The sequence below is a fragment of the Epinephelus fuscoguttatus genome, linkage group LG22 (assembly GCF_011397635.1).
Source record: "Epinephelus fuscoguttatus linkage group LG22, E.fuscoguttatus.final_Chr_v1".
NCBI lineage: Eukaryota > Metazoa > Chordata > Actinopteri > Perciformes > Serranidae > Epinephelus > Epinephelus fuscoguttatus.
In genome coordinates this window covers 14,495,757-14,523,583 of record NC_064773.1, presented here as the reverse complement: position 1 = coordinate 14,523,583, position 27,827 = coordinate 14,495,757, and the positions used below count along the sequence as shown (strand labels likewise).

The window sequence follows — 27,827 nt, the reverse complement described above, 5'->3', positions numbered from 1 at the left end:
ATTAGTTCCTATAACACTTCAAAAAAAAATCTGTTTGAAATTTCTATCATTCAAGTTCCCTGTGCCCACTGTTTTATTTATGTTTAATTTAATAATTAAACCATTTTATTGGACTGTATCCAGGCAGACTCTGTACCTGTCAGGACAAACCCAGGGCTGCGCAGTTACATCACATTGACGCATTGACGTAATGCGCGTGCCGAACGCAACCAGGAAATAAAAGTAAACAAGGCAGAGGGAGACGAAAATACTTTGTAGCGAAGGATCCATATCCCGAGAAGAACCCAGTCAGAGGCGGACTGGAAACCGGTAAGACCCCCGTTGAGCCGAGGAGAGTCGGGTGCGGCAGCAGCTAAAGCCAGCTAGCTCGACTCGGCAGTTTCCTGTATTACTGGACTGTGTTTACAGGATGAAATGCCCTCGTGACCATGACTTATAAACATCTTTTTGATATTTATCACAGGCTGAAAACACCGTCTTGGTCTGCACGTATTCTCTGATTGTTTAGTTGCTAATTGCCTAAGTTTGTTGGCGTCTCTTCCCTCATTAATTTCAGATTTAGCTATGTTAGCCATCAGATCGTCGGAGGAGGAGTCCACTGAGATGGAGGAGATGGACACCTCGGAGCCCAACTGGTGCTGGTTCTACCTCGCTGAGTGTGGAGTGTGGCATATGTTTGAGGTAGTCCACAGCCCTAAACATGACTGTCTCACCGTCCTTACACTGTAATACCAGGGTCTATAATGCTGTCTAGTGCAGTTCATGTTTATTTTATTATTTATTTTGAAATATCATGATCACTTAAGTCAGGTAAATGTGCCAGATTTAGCCACACAGGCTCATTTTTATCTGCAGCCCCTGACAGCTTGGTGGTGTATGTGTATATGAGGAAAAAGTGTTGGTGTCATTGTGTAAACTGAACATCACAAAAGGCACCAATGAAAGAAAAACAATGATAGCTGAATTTTAAAAGGCACTTTTCTTCTGACACTATGTTTATTTTATTTTATTTTTGAGATTTAGAATTTTATTATAATTTTTCAACACATTACACACCACAAAACTAAACATAAACTATACAGAGCAACCCGTCTAAAGGGATAAACTTTAAATGAAAAGAGGGAGGCATGAGAAATTATTCACAGTTTTCACAATGGTCCACAATAAGATGGAGGTCAAGAGGGTTTACATGAGTTCCATGTGGGATCTTAAAGTAGGTTTCCCAATTGTTCCATTTCAACGTGAGGAGGTCTACTTTATTTATATACTTCACCAGGAACTGACTGAGGGAGCATCAGAGGCCCTCCATTCACGCATAATTAGTTTGCGTCCCAGCATGAGTGCAGTCTGAATCCACTCTGCATGTGTGGAACTCAGATCTCTAAGAAGTGAAGGATCTCCTAAGACAAATAGACGACGAGAAAAGGGAATTTTGTGTGTCTGAATTTGTCAATCTGGGCGCTAATCCCATCCAAAATGTATGTAGGTTTGGGTAGCACATGCATCAGAGTCTCTGTCACTGAGTGGGATATCACAGACTGTCACAATGTGTTTATCGTACAGGTGGACACTTCATTATTGATAAATAGTCTGTCGATTGACTGATCAATTAATCGTCCTTTCAGCTCTCACTTAGACTAATGTGTGTTTCTTAATCTCCTTGTCAGATTGATCCCAGTGCAGCCTGCTCTGTGACAAGTGCTCAGATCGAGCAGTGCTACAACAGAAACCAGCGAGGCGTCATGGAGTTCTACACAGCCAAGTACACCTACAGACTGGACTTCTCAGGTACGATGACGAGTCGGTTGAAGGTACTTCATCAGACGGCGAATGTTGTGCATGATTGTGAGTTCCTGTGGCTCTAATCTTTGCTGAATTCCTCACCAGTGATGCGGCAGATAAATGTAACGACAGGGAAGCAGCGGCCGATCAAACGCTCCCTCCACTCTGCGACTGGCTTTAGGTAAGATCTGGTGGCATGCAGAGAACTTTATGTCTTCTGTTCATCTCGCCATCAACCAAGGGGATATGTTGGAGCAGTCAGGGTGAGGTTTGGGGGTAAGGATACCATGCTTTAAATTATTGTTCAGGGTTCAAGCATGTGTCAGCCTCAGGAATCCTACCAGCTCCACAGGGTGACGACCTGCAGCTGACCCTGAACTTTGGTCTCAACATAAACACGAGGAGCTAGAGAAAAGAGCTTTTCTGCAGAAGGCACATTCATCTCAGAAATGTTGATTTTTTTTAACTTTATCGCATGTTTTTCCTAAATATCATTGGTGTATTGACATAATGCAAACGCACTCAGACTTACACTGCTGAAAAAATGTAAATACTGATCCCTGTTTCCTTTCTTTCATTCATTCCATCAGGTTTATTTGTGATAATCCGGCCTTGCCTGTTCCGTGTCACTGGGAGAGAATCAATACAGATGAGCCCTATCAGGTAACACACATCACTGTTGACTGTTCACTTAGTTTGATACACAAACACATTGTTGGTTATGATTTCATTAATACAAGTATTAAAACTGACACCACTTATTGATACTTTTATTGACAGGACTGGTGCAAAAAATAAAGACATGACATGCAAAGATGTGAAACAGCTATATTATTATTATTATTATTATTATTATTATTATTATTATTATTATTATTATTATTATCATCAAATAACAAGCTAAATTGTGTCCTGAATTTCCTGTATATATACTCAGGGTGGAGCAGTTCCTACTAAAGTCTGGTAAACAAATGTCTGCCTCACTATGAGTCGATAGTTTCAAAAGGTCCCATGTTGTAAAATGTCAGATTTACATGTCTTTTAATATACAGAAGGTGTAGGTGCTGACGAAGCTTTTATTTACTTAAATTTTGTATTTGTATTTATTTTTGCACACACAAGAGATTTAAAAGCAAACCAAATAAAAGGATAAAAATAAATATGTCAGGAGAGGTCAAGAAGCCAACAGGCTTATATGAGGGACCTCACCTTTCTCAAAAGTCAAAAGAAACCAACAATTTACAATACAAAAAAAGAAAAGAAAAAGAAAAGAAAGGAAAAAGAGAAGAAAAGAAAAACGACAATTAAAACATCAAAAGCAAAAATCTGCACAAATATCTAATTGAAAAACTATTTGAGGTCACAAAAACCCAATAGAATTGACAAAAAAGGGCATATAAAACATACATAAATGCAATGTAGTTAGGCATACACAATTAAACTTCATGAATTAGGTGAAATGACAAATTCCTTTTAAAAAAATTTTAAGGATGATGAGCTCATAACAATATGTCTTTTAGCATTCCATATTTGATGGAATATCTGAGGGAAAACTGGCCGTGTTTAGTTTTATATAAAGGAAGATGAAGATAATCAACCTGTCTAGTAGTGTAAGAATGAAGTTGGGAATTTAACATGACATTTTTTTTTAAAAGAAGATGGTAAAGAACAGGGCGAAAACATGCATTTATATATAAAACCACATATCTGTTGAATATTGACGTTGTACACAGACAGAATATTCAGTTTTTTGAAGAGAGGGGCAAACAAAATAGGTAGTGAAGCTCTACAAGCTGATGAAAAGTCATTAATGTAAATAAGGAATAATAAAGGTCCCAATACAGATAAGAAACAATAAATTGTGAAGATAAAGCCTCCACAGAAATATCATTTTAAGTCTTGTGTGTGATTTATCCTGGTTTCATATGAGCGGAGGAAATCTCCACTCGTTGCTAGGCTAATTTATATAATGTAAAATGCCATAGGCTTGTGCTAATAACATTAGCATGTTGTATTTGTTTGGAAAACGTGTTTAATATAAGACAGTTGTTTTGTCAGTGAACCTTGTGAGTTGTAATGGAGCCAAATTTTGTAACGTTACCTTTGTTAAATGTTGCTGTTGTCCCTGGCTTCATATGAGTAGAGGAAAAGTCTGCTAGCTGCTAGGCTAATTTATACAATGTAAAATGCCATAGGCTTGTGCTAATAACGTTAGCATGTTATATTTGTTTGGAAAACGTGTTTAGTTAGAATGGTTTAGATGGTTGTTTGTCTGTGAATGCTGTGAGTTATAGTGAAGCTGATTTGTGTACTTGTGTTTGAAACTGTCTCTGTTAAGTCATGTTTAATGTGTGTGTTTAATGAGTGTTTTGAATCAACTAAACTTTACAGCATTTCACAGAAACCCCAATGCTTACTAATGTTCTGCAGAGTGACACAGACACACCACCATACAAGTATAAATGCTCACAGCGACTTAGTGTAGGCTCTGCATAGAGCTGACGCACAAGTATAAATCAAGCTTTGAAGCTCGTGCATTCTCTGATTTGGGTGAGAATTAAGTTCCATTTATCTGCCACTGTGACTGAAAATGCTGATTGTCCAGAAGCAGTCTTCTTAAATTTTCTGCAAAACAAAGAAAACTGTCAAAGGACCAGCTTGTAGCTCAGGTGTGATTGTGTTTTTGCAGATCATCCAGCTTGGAAGAGACACCTACGAGTTTAAAGAGGTCGCCAGACTGTACGAACGGACGATGGATCATCCGATCAAATCCATCCAGAGGATTCAGAACCTGGACTTATGGGAATTCTTCTGCAGGTAGACAATTGCTGTGTTGTGAGTGGACGGCACAATGTCCACAAGTGTTTGTTAGTGTTAGTGGAGGATTCTGCTGTGAACTCCTACTACAGACAAAGTAAATCAACAGAATGAAACAATGGATTTTGATGCAACATTTGAGACTACAAGGAGAAACAAAGTGATGATCAGTTCTCTGTGTTGTGTTGTCATTCCCTGGTTCTCCCCTAAGGAAGAAAACACAGTTGCGAAAAGTCAAGCGCACATTGGATATTGAGGAGCGAATGCTGTTTCATGGCACAGGACACAGTAACATACAAGCTATATGTACTTTTAACTTTGACTGGCGGCTCACAGGAAGCCATGGCGATGTCTATGGGAAAGGTAGATCCTTCTGTTTTGTGATGTAACATCATGAAACAATTCACTGTTTTTTTGTGCCTGATTTTAACATTTTATTTTTCTTTCCCACAGGGAGCTACTTTGCCCGGGATGCTAAATACTCCAGTAAATTCTGTCACACCACAGGGAAGCACAACACCACCCTGCAGAGACACGGCCTCGCCCCTCCAATATTTGCTAGTGAGCCGCCCTACAAGTCCATGTTCCTGGCCAGAGTTCTTGTCGGAGAATACACAGTCGGTCATCCCATGTACTGCAGGCCGCCCTCCAAGGACACCAGCTTCACCAGCTTTTACGACAGTTGTGTGGACGACATGGCCAATCCAAAGATTTATGTCATTTTTGACAGCAATCAGATTTACCCAGAGTATCTGATTGAGTTCTACTGAGGCCCAACAACAAGGCAAGTCTGATCCAGAGCCGAACAGGAGCATGGCTCATCTATAAAGTGCCTTTGGAGAAACTGGGAAAACGAAGACAATAAAGACTCTGTGTACAGTTTGTGTACTGTACAGTGTATTCTGGAGCGGGCACTTGTGGTCGGAATGTTTCTGCAGTGTAAAAAGATATTTAAAGATGGTTTTTTGGGGGAGGGCATTTTAGCCTTCAATTGATAGGGCAGACAAGCGTGAAAGGGGGAGAGAGAGGCTGGAGTTGAACCCGGGCCGCTGCGGCAACAGCCTTGTACATGGGGCACCTGCTCTATCCACTAAGCCACCGACGCCCCTCTGCAGTGTAAAAAGGATGAAATTACTGATTTGAGATCAGTCATTGTGGCAGTTTTGTATTAGATGCAGAAAAACGTGCTTGCTTCTTCAATATCTGTGCACAGTTTAAAATAAGAGAGGCACTTGCAGCCTGTAGGTCAGTGATACTCAACTTACGGGGGCCAAATCTTGCTCGCAGTAGGGTCCTGGGCAGCCTGCCAACCATTTTCTAATTCACTGTAACACAGTGTTAATTTCGTTAAAGAACACTATGACAAAAAAGAGTTTGTCAACAAGAGACATTGACAAGCTAAAAATAGATCATAAAAACAATGACGAAACATATGATTAATTTTCTTCGATGAGACAAGACAGGACAAAAATGTTAGTGGTGTACTATCGGACATTCGAAATTAGAAAAGAGGAGAATAAATGACCAGTTTTTTCAATGAAATTTCATAGAAAAATGTTTTAAACTAGGAAGCCAAGAACGGCAGTACTTGCATTTTTATAATGCAATATGAGCAATGTGAGGTCGGTGCAGCTATGTGTCAGCAAACTCCAGTAAATAGTCAGTGCTAGAATAGAGTAGTATAGAAGTCCTTCATTGTCATTGTACCAGTACAATGAAATTTAAAAGCTACAACTGTACATGGTGCGAGTTAAAAGGAACAACTGTGACAACCCAGATTAATACCTTCATACCTTCATCAGAGTTGTGAGCTGTAATTCGGCAGTAAACAAGCAGCTGTATGTGTCGGATTGTGGATGATGGAGCTGTTGAATAGATTTGTGGAGTTTGTAAGTTGCAGCAGTGGCTGTTAGCAGCTAGCTCCGCTTGTTTCAGGGTGAAATGAAGTTATTTTTCTGCTTCTTCAAAGTGGGATTAATATGTCTGAGTTTATGATGAATCTTGGAACAAATCATAGTTGTCACGTTTGTGATCTCAAAGTTTTTGAGACCATAAATAGACAGATGTTGAGCTTTTTTAATGGTGATCAGTAAGTGTGTGCAGATAAATCATCCCTTAAACCTGTCAAAAACTCTGCCGGGGAAATGCAAGTTTGTAAATGTGAAGAAATTAATTGTAGTTGTAGAAAAAAAGTCTAAATTTTAAGACATGATACAACCTGTCACCTTGATTCCAGTTTCTGATACCTGTATTAGGGCTGGGCGATATAAGATAAGATAAACTTTATTGTCCCAAGCGGGAAATTTGTCTTTGGCACATAGTGCAACATAGCTGCATAGCCGTTACAACCATCATATACAAACAAGACACACAGAAGACAACCATGTAGTACGCAAGGCGCAGATTTGAATAACATAACAGTGCAATTAGGACTGTACGATATATCGATACATTTTCAAGCAAGATATTGATTTAGACAACACTGTTTATATTGATATAGGGTCAAGCTGCGTTACATAACGCATACTAGTGAGCATCTCGCCTCTCTCATACTGTCCACACAGCTCCACCCCACTCACTCACTCACTCACTCACTCATTAATTCACTCACTCACTCACTCACTCACAAGTTCTCCAGCAACATTCAGAGAGACACAGAGCTGCTCCTCTGTTTAATCTGTCTGTTAGTCCACAGTGTGACATCGGTCTGTATGTTGCACATGCTACACTAAATCAGTCTGTGAGATGTGGAAAATGACTTTTTAACTCCTTCCACAAAGTTTTTTTAATTGTTTCAAACCTACTTGATACCTTTTTACTCATGTTATAGTTTTGTTTTCTGTGTTGCAAACCTTTAAACCTCTGTAGCTCCAGTGCTGTGTGCAAAAACGTTAACTGTACAGCCCCGCTCTTTATTTGATTTAATTTTTCATTTACATGTTGTGCAGCTGTATATTTTAAAACAGGGGAAAAATCCCTGTCTTTGCATTTTATTTAGATCGCAGTCTGTTTTTATAAAAGTGCTCGTGACATCTGAAATGTGGCTTTGACTTCCAGCTGAAAACATGTTGCCCATTTCGTAGAAAATACCGAGATATACATCGTGTATCACCAGTCAGCCTGTAAATACCGAGATATGAATTTTTGTCCATATCGCCCAGCCCTAACCTGTATTAGCCCAGGTATGAAGGATAAAAATGACTAAAATGTGACTTAAACTAATTTGCATTTTCATCTCAAGTGAAGACCAAATCTAAAGTAGCTGCCAAAATTAACACTGCAATTCAAATACTGGGAATTCTTCTTGTACTTTAAATGTAAATAAGGTGTATGAGTGCATCAAAATGGAGCCTGTTCATAACAACTCTTCAGAAAGCGGTCCCGGGCAAATCAAGTTGAGTATCCCTGCTGTAGGTTACAGGTGGTGTCCTGCCATCGGCCACAGCCCCTCCTCCACATCCACAGTGCCACGCATGAGCTTATTTACAAGTTATGTAGACATTATTCCAAAGGACGAAACCAAAAACCACAAGACGTTCCTGCTCACTTATTCAGCACCGTGACCCGTCAGTTAGTCACATCAACATATCTGTGTGTACCTAGTACAATGTATTACGTAGGCATGGATTAGTTTTTTTGTTTTTATTCAGAAAAACGCTTCTACCTCTGCATTATTTTTAACCATGCATCAGTGCACTTTCCCCCCTTTCCATGAAAGGTTCTGTAACTGTGTCACAATGACATAAAGTCGTGATGTCTTGTGGTCCTTGAGCAATATGTTTCTGTGTATCTTTTCTGAACATTGACTTCAAACTTGAGAAAACTTGACAGCGGCTGGAGTTGGGTTTTGTGGGTGTTTGCAGCCAAGTTCATTCCAAAGCAAAAGTAGATCAGTTCATTCGAATTAAAAGAATACTTGACCCGCAAAATGACCATTTGTATATTAGTTACTTCCTGTGTGTTACGTGGAATATGTGAAGAAAGCTTTTATTTCTCTGGCATGTTTCCATGGTGAATGGAGAATCCAAAAAAGGTGAACATTCTTTAGAAATTAAAGTCATTGGGAACCTAAAACATCACTTCAGTTAGGAACACTTTTGTCAACAAAAACTTTATTTCCATTTGCAGAATTATATTTGGCGGTATGGCTCTGTTCTGGGGTCCCTTTGCCTTTCCTGAGGCCTATGTAGAAAGCATCTTCTACGCACTTACATGGAAAGCCTAAGGCAGGAAGAGCACACCTCCCTGCCCTTCCATGCGCCTACATGGAAAGCCTAAGGCAGGAAGAGCACACCTCCCTGCCCTTCCATGCGCCTACATGGAAAGCCTAAGGCAGGGAGAGCAGCAGCAAAGACCCCCCTGGGAACAGAACAGAGCAGCATCAGTGACAAACAGAAATGACATTGATAAGTCAGACACAGCATGAAAAGGAGGAGCTGGGGTGGAGGGAGTGCAGTTAGTTACAGTGTGGGCTCCATGCTTACTCCGACAGCTTGTTGGACCATCACAAAGAGGCGGGGCTTAGTGAAAGATCAATTGATAAACAAATGGTCATTATGCATTTTGTGAAGCATTCCTTTATAACCATCTGAGTGTGACGTCACCACCTGCGAACACGTTTCTTTGAGGAATAAGCAGGTTTTCTTTGCACCTGGTGTAAATTTATAATTAAAAAATGAATGTAGCCAGCACATGTACAGTACTGTTAAAAAAATTAGCCACAAAATGTAATATTGCATTGCTGTGTGCATTTGTTGAATTCACTGAATGACTGTGTGTGCGTGTTCAAGCAAAAGGATTCAGAGCATTGTATTTGCCACAAGGTGGCGTAACAGTACAAGATTTTAAGCTTGCATTTCCTCATAGTAAATGCAGACAAGTGAAGACACTATCTGATGTCTTTGTCACAGCTGTGTGTGAGTGAGTGTTGGGATGTATGAAGCTATATGTGTGTGTCTGTAATCTGCACGTTACAACTAATAAACTTTTAAATTAAGCGCATTATTTCTTTTTGAAAACATTTCAGAGACTGATGGGAAACTTTCTTATGCTCTTCCTTTTTCTTTGAAGTGAGGAAAGCCAGCCTACCTCAGAGGTGTGGCTATTAATGGCATCTCATTCATTCAAGAGTCAGTGCATCAGTGTCTTTAGATACCTGACGGAAACCAGAGAGAATACAGCCAGTTTTAGAACTTATTTATTTAGCTTTTGTTGTGATATCTATTTAAATTGTGTCAGGACAATGTGGTACAGTAAAGACATGGAGTTCATGGACACATCGGACACCCCGTGGTTTTGGTATTTCCTGGCAGATTGTGGAAGATGGCACAAATTTGAGGTAAATTCTGAATACTAATTTAGATCACTGTCTATCATGATCTACATCATCATGTCTATTACCTTATAAGACTTTACAGAGCAGGTTGTCTGATGTACTACAGCTTAACTTGTTACTTTCTATCCATCCCACAGGATGACCCCGATAACCCCCTCAGAAGTGAGGATATTGAAAACTATTACCAAAGAAACCCAAAAGCGGTGGTTAATACATCTTCATGCAACCGTCACAGCAGGATCGATTTCTCAGGTATCTGACTACATTTTCTTGTTCACATTAAGTCTTCATTTATGTATTAAAAAATACTGCATTGACATGACTTCTGTGTTCTTATACAGCAATGTTACACACTGACCTCAGCACAGGAGGGCAAAGACGAATCTTTCGGGGCAGCGTGGAGAGAAGGTGAGGCTTTAAACATATATCAAATGATTTACATGCACAGCAGTGAATCATGGACATGTCAGTATGGTTTCTTGCAAAATGAAAGTGAAACTCAGCACGGTGGAAACTAGTTTCTCTTTCCTCCCACAGTTGCTCCTGCTTCAGTGCTGCTCCCGTCTTCTGGGAAAAGGTTGACCCCACTTGCCCATATCAGGTGACAACAAATTAACATGAGCTAAATAGAAATTAAATTTATTTTGTATTTCTGCACATTAATTTTGGCCTTTGTTTCTGACATACCGGAAGTAATTTAGTAACTTGAGTTAGTCACATCAACATTTAATTCTTGCAAACAAACAGTACCGTGAGCTTTATAATTGAGCTAACATTAGAAAGCTCGCTGTCCAGTAGCCCCATTTTGTGCTTCTCCATATCAGGTGACAACAAATTAATGTTAACGAAGTAGAAACAAAATTTATTTCGTATTACTGCACGTTAAATGTGGCCTTTGTTTTTGTCATTGCTAAGGTAACTTAGTCACAGTAACCTCAGTTTCTAATCATGAACATTGTTGTAAACATCCAGTACAATGAGCTTTTAAATTAAGCTAACATTAGCAAGCTAGCTGTCTAATAGCCCCATTTTGTGCTTCTTCATATCAGGTGACAACAAAAAAATGTTAGCTAACTAGAAACTAAATTTATTTCATATTACTGCACGTTAATTTTGACTTTTGTTTCTGTCATCTTGGAAGTAACTTAGCCAAAATAACTTGAGTTTCTAATCGTATTAACATTCTTGGAAACACCCAGTACTGTGAGCTTAATTAAGCTAACACTAGCAAGCTAGCTGTCTAATAGCCCCATTTTGTGCTTCTCTATATCAGGTGACAACAAATTAACAATAACTAACTAGAAACTAAATTTATTTTGTATTCCTGCACGTTAATTTTGGCTTTTGTTTCATCTTGGAAGTAACTTAGTCATAGTAACTTGAGTTTCTAATCATATCAACATTCTTGCAAACACCCAGTACCGTGAGCATCTTAATTAAGATAAGATAAGATAAGATAAGATACACCTTTATTGATCCCATAATTGAGAAATTCCGGTATTACAGCAGTCAAGGAAAAAGAGTCAGATTAAAGATTTCAAAATTAGACTTAAAAAACTTAAATAACTAGGCATGCAAATAAGTACAAAAATCCAAGAGTCGGCGATAAATAACAATAACAATAATAATAATAATAATGAAAATAATAGGAAGTGGATAATAATGAGCAGCAGTGAATGAAAATGAGCAGTGGATAAAGGGAGTAAGTTAACACTAGCAAGCTCGCTGTCTAATAGCCCCATTTTGAGCTTCTCTGTATCAGGTTAAAACACATTAACAAACTAACACAAAACTAAATTTATTTCATATTCCTGCACGATAATTTTGGCCTTTTATTTCTGTCATCTCGGAAGTAACTTAGTCACAGTAACTTGAGTTTCTAATCGTAACAACATTCTTGCAAACACCCAGTACCGTGTGCTGTTTAATTAAGCTAACATTAGCAAGCTAGCTGTGCAATAGCCCCATTTTGTGCTTCTCCATATCAGGTGACAACAAACTAACGTAAACTACAAACTACATTATTTCGTATTCCTGCACATTAATTTTGGCCTTTGTTTCTGTCAACTCTAAGGTAATTTAGTCACAGTAACTTGCTAGTCATAACAAAATTCTTGCAAACAACCAGTACAGTGAGCTGTTTAATTGAGCTGACATTAGCAAGCTATTTGTCTAATAGCTTCATTTTGTGCATCTCTATATCAGATGAAGACAAATTAAAATTAACTCACTAGAAATGTAATCTATTTCGTATTCCAGCACATTAATTTTGGCCTTTGTTTCTGTCATCTCCAAATTGACTTAGTCAGAGTAACTTGAGTTTCTAAACATATCAACATTCTTGTAATGATCTTTGTTTGTTTTCAGTGTTTATTTAAATATATTTTCCAGTTAATCCCTCTGAGTGAACACACCCCAGAGTATCAGACTGTGGCAAATTATGTGAAGACGGATGGGCTGTTGGACAAACCCATTGTATCAATCAGCAGGATACAGAATTTGGACCTGTGGGACATCTTTTGTCGGTAAGTAGGTTGTTGATTTTGTCTCCCTTCATTCCCCTAATTATACCTCTTCTTTGTAACCAAAAGCTTCTTCTCTTTTATTTGTGTCCAAGGAAAAAGAAGCAGATAATTAGGCTTCAAGGTGTCAAAGATATTCAAGAGAGAAGACTCTTTCATGGGACCGAAATCAGAAATGTTGACAGCATTTGCAAGTACAACTTTGATATACGACTATCCCGAAGTGGCGTGTATGGCAAAGGTACGTTAAATGACACAGTAATCGCTTAATGTGCAAAAAACAATGTCAATAATGCATGTAGATCTGACTGATCTGAGTTTCTCTGTTTCTTTTCAGGGATATATTTTGCAAAACATGCAGCATTTGCAGACATGTACAGCATGATCAGCACGGATCCATTGCCACTGTATGGCGGGGGAACGCAAAGTGCACAGGGTGAATACACCAAAATAATGTTTTTGGCACGGGTGATTATCGGAAAATCAACTGCTGGACAGACATTTTTTCAAAAACCTGACCATGGAAGTTCTGAAAACACACACTACAGCTGTGTGGATGATATTCAACATCCCAAGATTTTTGTTATATTTGATCCAAATCAAATATATCCAGAGTATGTGATCCAGTACAGATGAAGTCAAGAGAGGATGAACATTATTTTTAGCATTCTGTCCCTCTTTGAAGACATTTTTATTATATTCTTAACTTTGTTTTGTTTTTCCTTTTTATTTAAGGAGCTAGAATCTGAAATTATATGAAGAAAAGCAATGCTTAAATACGTTCAGATATTCCGAAAATAAGATAAGCCCTACAAACATTCCTAGTGATCTTATTTAGTGCTGTTTTCAAAATGCATGATTAAAGGTTGACAGGTTGGTTTTTTTTTTTAAAAAAACTTCTGTTTACAGTAAGATAACATTTATAACCCCAATACACAGATTTCTCTTTAATCCAAAAACAGGAGCTTCATAAATAAATCTACTATCAGAACCAAACAAAGATCTATGTGTGTTTATTCCTCTTTCAACTTTTCTGGGGATGAAATTAATGTGGTTTCATGAACAATGCTGCAGGGGAGCATCTCACAATTCATGTCACACTCACTCATGTAATTACAGTCAGACTTTGAAATTTACAGGTGTAGACGTGTTGGCAACACATACTGTTACATAATTATAAGCACTTTGCCAGAGCAAGGAAATCGAAACTTAACTCATGCAAACCAGAAAACCTGTTGTACTGCTCAACACACCTCGATCAGTGACGTCAAAACAGCTGTCCTCTTTCAGAGTTAAAGCAAATACCACACACCAGTGCTGACATCACTGACTCTCATGTCTTATTTTCTTATTTACATTCTTTTCATCTCTATTCCCACTGACCAGAAACTTCAGTGAAATTAATTATAACAGATAGAAAGTTGATTTGTCAATATTATTATTACTACATCTGACAAAAACTGTCGCAGGTCACTACATGCCTTTTTTGAGGGGTTTACTTCCCTCATTCAGTTTCTCAAATCTTGACATGGAGCCAGCTGTACTGAAGGTAAACTGTCAGCAGAGGTCGCTGTTGACACACGCACAATCTTAAAACTCAAGGTTGAAGACTTGGCACAGGTCAGCGCTGGCTGGTCCACATTAGGTTTAGTGGTTTTTAATGGCATGTTTTTACCAGCAGAAAACTCCCTCAGAGTGAGTCAGCAGTCTCCTTCCATCATCATTTTTATTGGTACCCAAGGCCCATACAGAGATGTAACAAACACTGAATTTTCGTACATTAATATGAAGTAAGAACCTATGTATATGTGTGTGAGTGCATGTATATCTACTACATAAGATATAGGTTACACACACACACACACACACACACACACACACACACACACACACACACCCCATCCCATATAATCTTGGATGTACAAATTAAATATACTGTATATCTGTATATATTTGTTTTTTATAAACTGTTTATATGAAACATAAACATAAAGATATGTTATACACACACACACACACACACACACACACACACACACACACACATATATATATCCATCCCATAGCCCATGAATACATGCTTATTTTTTTATATGTAAAAATATTTTTTAATAATAATAATAATGATAATATCAAAATGATATGCTGTATAGATGCTATTGTCATAAACTTGGATGTAAAACCTAAATTTGCTGTCAACATATATGGTCAAAACATAAAATACCACATCATCATCAATTCATCATATAGATATTTTTTATATGTGTACATCTATAAATTTAATATGGGTATTTCATATTTGTTATAAAGTTGTATCTGGATGATGTCCTCTGCTTGAGAACAATCAAGGTGCTTGTGGATTTTAATTAAATTCTACTTACGTAAACTTTGTCAGGGGCGGAATTTTGATATCAGAGTTGGAGGAAACACAGTTATAGGCACAAATCCTTGAAAGGGTTTTAGTTTTTCAGATATCCCTACCCGTGGTAGAACAAAACACAACTGTTTTTTCATAATTTAACATGTGATGTGTCCCCTCCATCAAACAGATGATTGTAATAATTGTTTTAAACAGCAAAATGTGGCAAAAAGTGATTAATTTGATCAATATATTGACACATTGGCGAAAAAAGTGCAGAATAGGGCCGCCTTGATTTCAATTAAATGACCTGATTATTTAAAGGTTGTACATGTAAATAAAATGTAGAGGAAAGGAGGAGTTAATCCCCCCAACAGAGCTGAAGTGGTGGCCTGACTCTGTAATAAGGCACTTCATGTTGGTTTGAATTTGTCAACCATCTGTGCGACAACCTCTGGTACATTAGTTCATTTTATAATTTATGATTCATTATTACAATCAACAAGATGAACCCAAACGCAGAACACAGACTCAGAAAGAAAGTGGTAAAAAAAATGGGGTTTCATTGCCAGGATAATGAACCCGTAGGGGAAAATCCGGGGATTGAAGGCGAGGGAAGCGGGCTGATGGCAGGGAAGCCAAAACAAGGTTGGAGGGGTTTGGCTGGCTGGGAGCGTGGCAGAAGGTCAAACAGGTAGGTAGGCAGTGATCCTATGACAGAGGAAAACACTAGGTAAGTATCCACGAAAAAAAATACACAAGCAACAGTCTAAGTTGAATTCACAGTTCAACAGCGGCCTGAAGCGTGAGTGTACCACAGTGGTAGACATAACGATCTTCTTCTCCGATCTGGCAGGGCTGATTACTGGATGGGTCTCAGGTGAGCAGCAGGAAGCAGGTGAGTTAACGAACCCAGGAGAGTGAGGGAGTTGCTACGCCCACAGCACAGACATACATAGAGACGGACAAGGGGAGGGGAAACAGAGGACAAGGAAAACCAAAGGGAAAGTATTAACATGGCTGGGGCTGTGACATTCATTTACTTCTCCACTTTCTACATGCAGTCCCTGCTACATGCCTATCACCTGTCGGAGCAGCTAAGTTACGAACACTATAAATGATCCACAAAAATATAAACTGTAATGAATATCTGGAATGTAGAAGCTGAGTGTCAGACTGACTGCTTCTTTTTAATAACGTAAAAATAAATAAATAGCAACAGTCCAACAAAGGTGTTTACAGTGATAGATACTCCAACATGATTTCTTTATGAAAATGCCCCGTGTAGCATTAGCTAGCTTGATTTAAATTGTCTGAAGACGTCCATCGCCCTTTTTTTTCCTAATGTCCTCCATCCTTTGTAATTTGAGGGACAGTGCTTACGTGTCTGCCGAGCTGCTGACCGGCTGCTCGAATCTATCTAAATTAGAGCAAGAGAACAGGGGGCGTTATTTCTGCGTGCTCTTAACAGCAACATTTAACAAAGGTAACAATACAAAATTCATCTCCATTACAACTCACAAGGTTCACCAACAACACAGCTGTCTTAGTACTGTTCGGATGGGATTAGTTTTAGGATGTCTGTAATGTAAATGTCCGATTCGCACGGGACAAGAAATCTCCGTAATTCTACCAGAGATGGGAGTGGTAACTCGGTTTGCGCCCTGGCGTCACCTCCTTGTCGGCATGTGCATGCTATGTTGCTTCCTGTATTTACATTTACATGTATTGTATTTGCATTTATTACAACGATTAGCAATATGAATTTATATTAGGCCTACCTACCACAACCAGAATTCTCGTGGCTCTGAAAAGTGCTTTCTCCTCGACCTTTTTGAAGAATGTCCACTATCACGACTCCCGACAACACCGAATGTCTCTTCAAGCACCTCCATCATCGAAAAAACGCGTTGTTGTACATGCGTAAAAATGGTTGTAAACAGGGAGGTGACGAAATATTTACATACATTTTTACAAAAGATCGCATTCACACGGGATCAATATTACCCGAGGTAATTTCTCCGGACCGTGTTACAGAAGGTAAAAGTCGCCATAATTTTTACTGACATTATCTGTAATGATTACAGACATGGTGCGTTCAGACGGGACTAAAATCCATGGTAATAATTACTTTACCCCACGTCTCCACGTTAAACTGATCCTGCCTGAATAGGGCTTTACACTAAACACGTTTTCCAATCAAATATAACATGCTAACGTTATTAGCGCAAGCCGATGGCGTTTTACATTGTATAAATTAGCCTGGCAACTAGCGGAGGTTTCCTCTGCTCATATGAAGCCAGGATAAATCGCACACAAATGCAAAAAAAATGCAAAATTTGTGGAGGCCTTATTGTCTTCACAATTTATTGTTTCTTATCTGTTAAATTAAAGTAAATAAAAGTTTGTTTCCACTGCGGGAAATGGTTTCAGCTTCACCGTAACGTGCAGTTACATTTCTGGGGAGGTGCACGTCAGGCTAAGGCATAGGGTCCAGCATCAATTTGACACAGAAGTGTAAGTGCAGTTTTTTTGATTCTATAAAGTGGAGTCCAATACTGACGTCCATCTAAGGGCAGGGGACATATCCCCTGTGTTCCCATGGTAAGTCACGCCCCTGTTCTTTATCCTGCTCCATGAACACATGGAAAAAAGTCTTTGCAACAAACCAGATTGTTAGTATAGAGATGTGTCATTGTATGCCTGAATGTTCAATTAAACCACATCTAATGCCCCTGAACTTAAGATCACTGAGACACCAAGACACAAAGGCACCAGCCATATGCTTCCACTGCTCCCATATGTTTGCCATGCAGGCGTAGTATCAAACAGTGGGAGGAAATCTTTCATGTGTCATGGGCCTGCCTAACTTTAGTGGTTGTCTCAGAACACATAGGCTCAGGTGTTGCTCCTGCTGTCAGAAGTCATGTATGCCAGATATGGAACACGTGCCGCCATCACGTGTGAATAGCTTTCATTTTCTGAACAACACGGGCAGCTTACAGTTAATTGGTAGTTAGGTGTAACGTACAGACTGTCTTCACTGGAGGAAGATGTGACTCAGCTGTAATTAGACAAGATGATTTGCATGTATTGTTTCCTTTGTGCTCAATGAGGCTGATTTACACTCCTGGAACAGCAGACTATTTGGCCCCTTGGCACCAATGCCTGGTGGTGTGTTCAACCCCGCAGGCAGGAAGTAGAAGTTATCAAAGTGCTTCCTTATTGGGCGTCAAGCTAGTGTGACCTGTTATGGTCCGGCTCTAAGACCATCACAAATAAGGAAACACATGGGGAGTTCCATAAAAATAAGTAATTTATTTTAACAAGAATTCAAGAATAAACAATATAACCAAGATAATGCAAAACTAAACTATACAAAAACTAAGGAACGAAGTAAACGCAATCAACGCAGCATGATGCCAGGGGGAAAAAGAAGAGACACCAAGTTCCCAGGAGGGCAGGTTTTAAAGGGCTGAAGACAGTGGCTAGCTGCCTCCAATCACCTCGATGAATCAAGCCACCAGCACTCTGAAACGAAAGAGCACAAACACCAACAACACCAACACCAAACCCTAGTGGAGGCCCTGGGGCCGTCACAGACCAAAAACAAGCTGGGGCCAGGCCTACCTGAAAGGTCCAAGACAGGACAACTTGACTTGTTCACACCCAAAAAACTGCAGTTGTTTAATTAATTTCATAAATGTTACATACAATACATCCACTTTAAGTTTGCCCCAAATGTATTTGATGCATTATCACTTCAAACTTTTTTTTTCTGTGCTGATGTTCATCCTGTGCAACTGGATAAAACATGGGAAAGCAGACAGAGGCACGAAGATGGAGCAGTCCAAATCAATTAGCAGAAGATGAGAATTAAGCTGGGCATGGTGAACCACAGAGATGACTGAGCGATCTGGCAGAGTCTGGATGTCTGCGCTGGGGTATTATACTGCTGTGATTGTAGATGTGGTTCAGGTGTGCAGGTTCAGCAGCTGCTGGCACTCAGGAGGATCAGCAGGAGGAGGGAACCAGAAGGCCATGCCCAGGAAACACACAGAGACAGACTGAAAACAAACATGAGACATTAGGAAGGGGAAACAGGAAACACAGTGGAGAGGCACAGCTGAAACCCTAAGGCTGAATTCAAATGTGTGGACTTCAGGGCTGTCCATTCCACAATTCAACCAGTCAACAAGGGGCCAAAAGTGGACTTCCTGCAGAGAGACCGCTTACGGTGCAGACTTCAGCAGACTTCACTGATTTAATAATCCACAATGCAATATGGTTGTTGTGGGTTTTTCAGTGGCTGAAAAAAAAATAAAGAATGTCTAAAATAGTTATTGATAGTTAAGCGGGAATTCCACTTGTGCTGCAGAGCCTACATCATAGCCTGCATATGTCACATACACCATTGCGAGCATTTATACTTGTGCGGTGGTGTGTTTGTGTCACTCTACAGTTACACCTTCAGAACACTAGTTGGCATTGGGGTTTCTGTGAACTGCTGTAAAGTTTAGTTGATTCAAAACTCACATTAAACACACATTAAACATGGCTTAATAGAGACAGTTTCAAACACAAGTACACAAATCAGCTTCACTATAACTCACAGCATTCACAGACAAACACTTGTCTTTATCCGGACACATTTTCCCCACAAATACAACATGCTAATGTTTTAGCACAAGCCTATGGCATTTTACATTGTATAAATTACCCTAGCAGCTAGCAGACTTTTCCTCTACTCATATGAAGCCAGGGACAACAGCAACATTTAACAAAGGTAACATTACAAAATTCAGCTCCACAGTGGCGTATCCAGGACATTTTTACTGGGGTGGCCAAGATGGGACACAAAGCTAGTGTGGGGTGGCCATGGCATAGCAAAGTATAATGCCACGTACGCAGCCAACCCCGGTTCGAATCCTGGACGGAGTACCTTTGCTGCATGTCACATCCCCTCTCTCTCCTGTGATTTCCTGTCTCGTAACTGTCAAATAAAGGTGTCTATGCAGGTAAAAAAATATTTGAAAAAAAGAGTCTTTTTTTTTTTTAAATTCCATTTCCACCTATCACAGTCCTCGGGAATCTCTGGTTATTTTAACATGTCGATTTTTAATCAGTAATTATGTTCAGGATAGGGTACAAATTTTCTAAGAGCCATTTCCTTATAGTGGATTAAAGTCCTCATCTCTTCACAAGTTAGATTAGGGTAGCAATATTCAACTGCTCTTAACTCATCCTATAGAATAACATTAATCAGTCATCAGCTCATCATCTGTGTCACCTGTATTGTTACCTGTGTTTGCTCTACTAACTGAAGCGCCATCTTGTGGTTACATAAAAACACTAATCCAGGCAACAGAACAAACCAAAAAATTCAAATCAAAGCTTAATACTTAAAGATAGGCCTTATTAAAAGTTTATCTGTAAGCAAAAAGATAAAATAAGCTTGTAGCCTAAGGGAAAAAGGAATATTTGTTGTTCTTTACAGATATAATTAGATATAGATATAATTTGTTGGAGATACTGGAATTTGATTTTTTTGGTTTGTTCTTTGCCAGGTGTGTTTTTATTTAACTACAAGATGGGGCCTAAATTAGTAAAGCAAACATAGGTAATAATACAGGTGACACAGGTGAAGGCCTGATGACTGAATAATGTCATTATATGATGCCTTATGATGTATGAAAAGGGGTCTGCCCATTTTTCCGACAGCCCATTGGTTCGACATCCCATTGTTCCGACCATATTAAACCCATTGTTCTGAAGTCCCGTTGTTCCGAAATCATCATGATGCCCTGTGGTTAAGGTCTGGTTAGGTTTAGGCACAAAAACCACTTGGTTAGGGTCAGGAAAAGATCATGGTGTGGGTTAAAATGAAAAAGAAAGTGACAAACACATAAGCTGTGAGCCTGCTCCGCCTCAAGCCTTTCCCAGCTGACCCAGAGCCGGTCGCGGCGCACCATCAAGGTAGAAATACGCCCGCCGGGAGCTCCCCACACAACCCCGACCCCAGAGTTAATAACAGGAGGTTATGGTGTTTCGTTCTCTCCTCTCTATGACACTTGTATCTCGACCAGTGGCCTACTTTAGTTGTGTTGCTGATCCTCTATGGTACACAAATACAGTAATAATCACATATTGGAACAACAGGACGTCAGACTAATGAGAGGTCGGAACAATGAGAGGTCGGAACAATACTACAGCACTATATGAAAATGTGCAAAAAGTGGTTTTCAACCCAGACAGTATTCATGTCCAGGGCCCTGATGAAGGCATAAATTGAAACGTTGGCTTTGATTCCGTGTGCCGTTTTTATCCAGCAGTTCTGCAGTTGGCGTTGTCACTGTGACCGTCCTCCTGTTTCATTAGCAGCAGCAGCAGCAGCAGCAGATGCGGCGTGCTCATCTCATGGCTGATGGCTCACCTATCAGACCTGCATGGCCATTGGCCAAACGTCCGCTGAGCAGAAATCAGCTCTCACAGCCTCAGTACGACCATTACTGTGTTAGTTAAAAATGTAAAACTGGCCCTAAATCAGCTGATTACCTGTCATCATTGATTGGCAGCATTTCTCTTGTTCCTTTTGTTGATGGACTTGACCAACTACCTATCAGATCTGGGGTGGCCACAGGGGTGGCCAATGAGTTTTCACCCCTCAAAATCGCCATTGCAGCTCCATTACAACTCACAAGATTCACCGACAAAACAAGTTTCTGATACTAAACACGTTTTCCAAACAAATATAACATGCTAACATTGTTAGCACATGGCTGTGGCATTTTACATTGTATAAATTAGGGACAAGTGGAGATTTCTTCTACTCATATGAAGACAGGATAAATCACACACAAGTTAAAAAGCTATTTTCGTGGAGGCTTTGTTGTCTTCACAATTTATTGTTTCTTATCTGTGGAATTAAAGTAAATAAAAGCTTTGTTTCCACTGAGGGAAATGGTTTCAGCTTACAAAAATAGACAGGGGGTCTGCGTCACTGCGACGTGTAGTTACACCTCTGGGGAGGTACATGTCAGGCTACGCAGAGCCTACACCATGGGCACGCCGTGGATTCAACGCAGAAGTATAGGTCTATAAAAAACTACTTGAATTGCGAAGACCAGAAATATATTCGACCACATCATAATACAGAGATTTGAGTATAGGCTGTAGAGGGACTGAAAATGCATTATATTATTGCGGCCTATCAGGCTGTGCAGTATAATAAGCTAAAAAAAATTGGCCGAAAAACACAAAAGAAGGTCTTCTTATGTCAGTAATACCTGATTAATTGAGTTATCGTCCTATCTCTGTTATATAGAGATGTATTAAAAGCCTACATTTTTGTTTAGTCACAGAAAAGGTTATATATGGGATTTATACCTTGTTATCTGCAGGGACAGATGAGTTCGGCACTATTCATCAACTTATGTGACATATATATGAATATGACAGCAGTGATAGTTTAGAGTTTCCATGGCAACAAGTAAAACAGTCTTGAGGTCTGTTTATCAGCCACTGGTAGTCTGGTAGTCGCAGACTTTACGCAATGACAGTAAATATGCCACACTACGTACAGCTCAGGTCCACAACAGCTCAGTCTGAAAGTCCAGAGGACGGACATTTTGGATGCACCCTAACATGACATCACCACATCCAATATTTTATCAGTTCATAATAGAAGATAATTCAAGAGATAAACACACACACATACACACACACACACACACTCCCTCCTCCGTTTTACTTATTCATTTATTTTGGCTCCATATTGTACGGAGCCACATGTGTACGTGGCTGTTTGCTGGTAGTGTTTGTAGATGGAGCTGTTTCCCACACAGAGCCAGGCCATCATCTCTCTAAGATGATCTAATTGGTCCTGTGGGTGAGATGGACAGATTCGGCGAGGACTCCAGCAGATGGTGTTTCAAAATCAGGTTGTTTATATGCATAACAAATACATTCTTGATTCAGCATTCTTATTATTACATAACAAAATGTGTCCTCGCTGATTTATGCTAACTTCTGAAATGTTTGAAAGTGGGGCTGCAAGTTCCTGCGAGTCAACGAGTCAAGTCTGATATCTTCTTAAATATTTACAGCTTGGTGCGCTCAGAGCCTGGCATGTGATTAGTGGAGCCTCTTTGATGTCTGCTCGATCAGATGATATCAACATGTTGAGTTTGTGAGACGACCAAGTCTAATTAGTGGTGCCTCTCGGAGAGCTGTGTGTATGTGTGTGTGTGTGTGTGTGTGTTATGTCGTTTAGAGAGAGTGTAGCACTATTTTCTGTCTCCAGTGAAACCCAGACTAGGTAACAGCACTGGAGGAGAGATAACTTCCTCTTGAAATTATTTAACAACGGAACTTGTCAAAAGCTTAAAGCTATATTTAGGAATCTAATGCAGCCTAGTTCAGAAAGACGTTCCCTTCAGTGCTAAACTCACATGACGAACTCCTCTCAACAGAATGACCAATCTCAGTCTGTGGTCTCAGACTCCCCAACTGTTTAAACATGGTTAAAGACAATGGATTCTCATTTGCTCTGTATGTGTGACTGATACATCTCTAACAGGAAGTTAGACCTCTGAGGTCCAATTGACCCCAGACTTACCAGCGAATTTATTAGATCCACCTTGCTAGTACCAGGTTGGACCCCTTTTGCCTTCAGAACTGCCTTAATTCTTTGTGGCACAGATTCAGATTCATGTTGTTTACACCAAATTCTGACCCTACCATCTGAATGTGGCAGCAGAAATCCAGACTCATCAGACCAGGCAACATTTTTCCAATCTTCTATTGTCCAGTTTTGGTGAGCCTGTGTGAACTGTAGCCTCAGTTTCCTGTTGTTAGCTGACAGGAGTGGCACCTGGTGTGGTCTTCTGCTGCTGTAGCCCATCTGCTTCAAGGTTGGACGCGTTGTTGGTTCAGAGATGGTCTTCTGCAGACCTTGGTTGTAACCAGTGGTTATTTGAGTTCCTGTTGCCTTTCTATCATCTTGAACCAGTCTGGCCATTCTCATCTGACCTCTGGCATCAACAGGGCATTTTCACCCAGAGAACTGCCGCTCACTAGATGTCATCTCTTTTTCAGACCATCCTCTGTAAACCCTAGAGATGGTTATGCATGAAAATCCCAGTAGATCAGCAGTTTCTGACACCAACAACCATGCCACATTCAAAGTCACTTAAATCACTTTTCTTCCGCATTCTGATGCTCAGTTTGAGCTTCAGCAGGTCGTCTTCACCATGTCTACATGCCTAAATGCATTGGGTTGCTGCCATGTGATTGGCTGATTAGCTATTTGCGTTAACAAGCAGTTGAACAGGTGTACCTAATATAGTGGGCAGTGAGTGTATATAACATCACTTTTTAAGATAACTCAAAAACATTTCTGTCTATGAATGATTTTTTGGCAAACTTAAAGTGCAACTCTTTTCAACATAGAGCCTATTTTCCCATTTGAGTGACTAAAGGGAACAATAATTTTTTAAACTTGTCCAGTATTGAGCGAGAGGGATGCAGCCAGCAGCAGCTAAATGTCACGGTGATGGGAAACTGTGCGTCATCGATTGAAATCCACAAACAACAAATTGTTGCTCTCATTGTCTGACAACAATATGGAAAAGCCCTACAGAGACACACCCTGCTGTTAAAGAGTAACACCCTTTTTGTTTAACCAAAAACAGCCCCAAAATTGGTATTGCCAAACCCACCAGACTCCATGTAAATACACATTAATTTTATCACCATAAAACACACTTCATTAAAATTCCATAGAAACCACATGAAACTAATAAAAACTGTTTCGGTTTGTATTTTTATTGTTCCAACGATCACCAACTATGGTTTGGTAAATAAACCCTTAATCCACCCAGTTAGATGTGAAAACATGCTGGCTCTATGCTGGCTAAAATTACAGTATATGTAAATGGACTCTGGTGAGTTTCGTGTTAACAATTTTAGGGCTGGTTCTGTTCAAACAAAAAGGATCCTATTCTTAAACAAAAACATAAGTCTCAGTAGGAGTCAATCCATAATGTCATCAGACACTTAAAATACCAATCTGACCCTGTCAGCGGCAGAACAAGCACATTTAGTGGATGTAAACTGACCATGCACTCCCCAAGTGATGAAGTGCCAGCCCATTTTTTCTCAAAACTGGACCAATTTAAAAAATGGCTGCTCCTATTAGTTACAGAAAAACATCGGAAAATAGGGTCCAGGTTAAAAATATTGTAGTTACACTTTAAGGGTTTATATATATATTATGTATTCACGCATGGCCCAGATAACATATCAAAGGATAAGAACCAGAAGAGTGAGTGGCATTTGACCAACTTTACCAAACGGCCAAAACAAAAAAATGACCATCTTTTTTCCGAACTTTGTGTATTACTCTTAATCTTTGATGTTAAAAATGTCCTGAGACCCTGTGCCCTCATATGAAGACATTTTCGGTTTATTTGACCTTAAACTTCATTCTACTTAACTTAGACCTGTTGTCCTCGTTCGTGGACTCTTTTTGTGCCATCTAGTGGTCGGAAGAGCACAATACACATGTTAAAACAAGATGGCAGCCATCTCTGCCAAGTCAGTCTGCAGCCGATCCTGACACAAAAGTGGACAAGGTCCAAAACCTGATCACATTTAATGGCTGGAACTTGTTTATTTATAATTAATAATGTTTGTGGTTTGATACGGCAACACATTTGACCAACTTTAGCAACAAGATAAGATGCTTTCAATTAGGAAGTACGCCTTTGAGGACATTGGGACTTTATTGTCGTCTCATTTGAGGACACTGGGACTTTATTGTCGTCTCGTTTGAGGACATTGGGACTTTATTGTCGTCTCGTTTGAGGACACTGGGACTTTATTGTCGTCTCATTTGAGGACACTGGGACTTTATTGTCGTCTCGTTTGAAGACATTGGGACTTTATTGTCGTCTCGTTTGAAGACATTGGGACTTTATTGTCGTCTCGTTTGAGGACACTGGGACTTTATTGTCGTCTCATTTGATTTGATTATTGTCAACAATGTTTTGTTTTTTATACTTATCGGGTCCCACTGATCCCAAATATCTAAGAAATAAAATGCATACCAAACACGAGTTCAGGTCTCAGGAGGATAAGACGTGGATGAAAATGTCCTTATTGAACAGTTTGACAGTTTGGTATTTGTTCTAATTCTTACCTAAATAAGTGCAATGATGCCCATTTAGACCCCAAAAGTTCTGTGTGTTCAGTGTCTCTTGATTGGTTGGGTAGAAAGAGGTCATCAGGAGCTTTCATTTGATATATGTATAAAAAACTGTTCATTTGAGTCAGCAGTGCTCTGCGGCGTCTCATCTCCTCTAACTGCTGCTGTTGCCCTGTGCATTTGTAAAATGTACTGTAAGTGTGCCGTAACCACTTGCTGCTCCCTACTGCTGCTGCCGCTCATGTAGGAAAGACCTTTTTTTTTCCCACAGCAGACATTTTGACTCAAAGCAGGGAAAGCTCAGGTGCACTTAATAATGATAACGATGGAGCTGGCTCCTGCAGCCGTCGTTACTGGGATCAATTACACCTGCGACTGACGTGCCAAAGTGTCTGCTGAGGGAAAAGCTTGGTTTAATATACTAGCTTGCCTGCAAGAAATACCATGATGTAACTTTGCAAAAGATAGAAGGGGGAAGAATTTACGGCATGTGTTCCCTGCTCCGACTGCTATTTAGTGACTCCATTGGTTTAGCAGAAGTTGTATTGGCTGTGTGTTACAAATTACTACTTTACTGCTTGTGGGCAATGTTTTGGTGTCTGTTGATTTCTAATCGTATGCTGCTACAACACTAACACTCACTATGTTTACATTCACAAAGTAGTCCTAACATTGTTTATCATTTGTCGTTTTCAACAGGTGACGGACTTGTTTGAACGTGCAAAGCAGCTACCTTCTCGAAAAGGCCGGCATTGCGATAGTTCCCCATGTCCCAGACCCTGCTGGTATCCAAGTTTTTAACAGTGTTTAAAAGTAGGTGTGCTTCCAACCAGAAATGTGGGCATTTCTTTTTGGCGTGCATCTCTACCCATACCTTGTAAACCATTGGCGAGTTGGTTTGTGTACAACGTATCCATGACTGCACAGAGCTGACCGTAAACACGCAAGAGGCTGTGTGTACACGTCCAAATAATGCTTCTAGGGTGCTTTCAGACCTAGAGTTCACGAATCTGGTCCGAATCAGGGACTAATTTTGTCACAAAGTTGGAGTTGGTCCGTGTTCTCACGGCAGCATTTTCAAGAGGACCAGATCAAATGCCTTGCGCCAGAAAGCTGCTCTTGATTGGTCAGAATTTCCATGTGGGAAAAATCCAGGAAGTCAAGCAAACGTTGAAGAAGAGCACACTTGCAAGATAAATGTGACACTTTCTAATGTCACAATGGAGGGACAACTACGCAGGTTGATTTTAGCGCTGCTCATCGTGGACTATATTGCTGTCATTGTTCATTTTAGTCAAACCATACAGTTTGAAAACGAGGCGCGGCTCCAACTAGAAAACAATGTTTTGATGCATTGGATGTGCTGAATGTGCATATTAAGGCAGTACAGGAGGAGGTGCACATTAATAATCCTCCAGGACTGTAACATGCTCATGTTTAACCCAAACAATGTGTCATGTGACTGCAGTTGGTTCGGATCCAGGTCAGAACATGTTCGCACCACAAATGAACTGCACCAGAGTTTGTTTGAAACCGGACTGAGACCACCTCTTCAAGAAGGTCTCGGTCCGGTTGTTTTGGTGCACACCTGAGTGTGATTGCTGTGTTCACACCTGCCCAAAAGGACCACACTTAGGGGGCAAACAAACTTGAGTTCGATTGCCCCAACATGTAGTCACTGGTATGCATGTATGTAATGTAAATCACGTTTGTAGAGGCTGAATGTCCTGTATTTTTTAAGATGTTGTGGCAGATGGATTGTGATGTTTTCAAACTTGATGTTTAAATCTATCATGTTGAGCGTTA

The 27,827-nt window shown here is 39.9% G+C and overlaps 1 protein-coding gene, 1 long non-coding RNA gene and 1 pseudogene across 2 annotated transcripts; 2 read left to right on the top strand and 1 right to left on the bottom strand.

Annotated features, from left to right (window-relative positions):
• Positions 1 to 180: 180 nt before the first annotated feature.
• LOC125882524 (protein mono-ADP-ribosyltransferase PARP11-like) lies at positions 181 to 8,840 on the top strand. Its single transcript, XM_049566253.1, has 8 exons — positions 181 to 309; positions 557 to 681; positions 1,668 to 1,788; positions 1,888 to 1,963; positions 2,373 to 2,445; positions 4,472 to 4,599; positions 4,811 to 4,962; positions 5,053 to 8,840. The coding sequence occupies exons 2-8, from the start codon at positions 565 to 567 to the stop codon at positions 5,367 to 5,369; spliced, it is 984 nt and encodes a 327-aa protein (XP_049422210.1). The 5' UTR covers positions 181 to 309; positions 557 to 564; the 3' UTR covers positions 5,370 to 8,840.
• A 134-nt stretch (positions 8,841 to 8,974) lies between these two features.
• On the bottom strand, positions 8,975 to 10,410 carry LOC125882531 (uncharacterized). Its single transcript, XR_007448344.1, has 2 exons — positions 10,293 to 10,410; positions 8,975 to 9,754 (listed from the first exon to the last, which is right to left on the bottom strand). It is a non-coding gene; the product is annotated as an uncharacterized LOC125882531 (long non-coding RNA).
• A 10-nt stretch (positions 10,411 to 10,420) lies between these two features.
• LOC125882528 (protein mono-ADP-ribosyltransferase PARP11-like) lies at positions 10,421 to 13,441 on the top strand (annotated as a pseudogene).
• The last annotated feature ends 14,386 nt before the right edge of the window (positions 13,442 to 27,827 follow it).

Coding starts and splice junctions, on each gene's coding strand:
- LOC125882524 (XM_049566253.1), top strand. CDS start 565: ATGTTAGCCATCAGATCGTCGGAGGAGGAGTCCACTGAGATGGAGGAG. Junction 1,789..1,887: donor CTACAGACTGGACTTCTCAG/GTACGATGACGA, acceptor ATTCCTCACCAG/TGATGCGGCAGATAAATGTA. Junction 4,963..5,052: donor TGGCGATGTCTATGGGAAAG/GTAGATCCTTCT, acceptor TCTTTCCCACAG/GGAGCTACTTTGCCCGGGAT.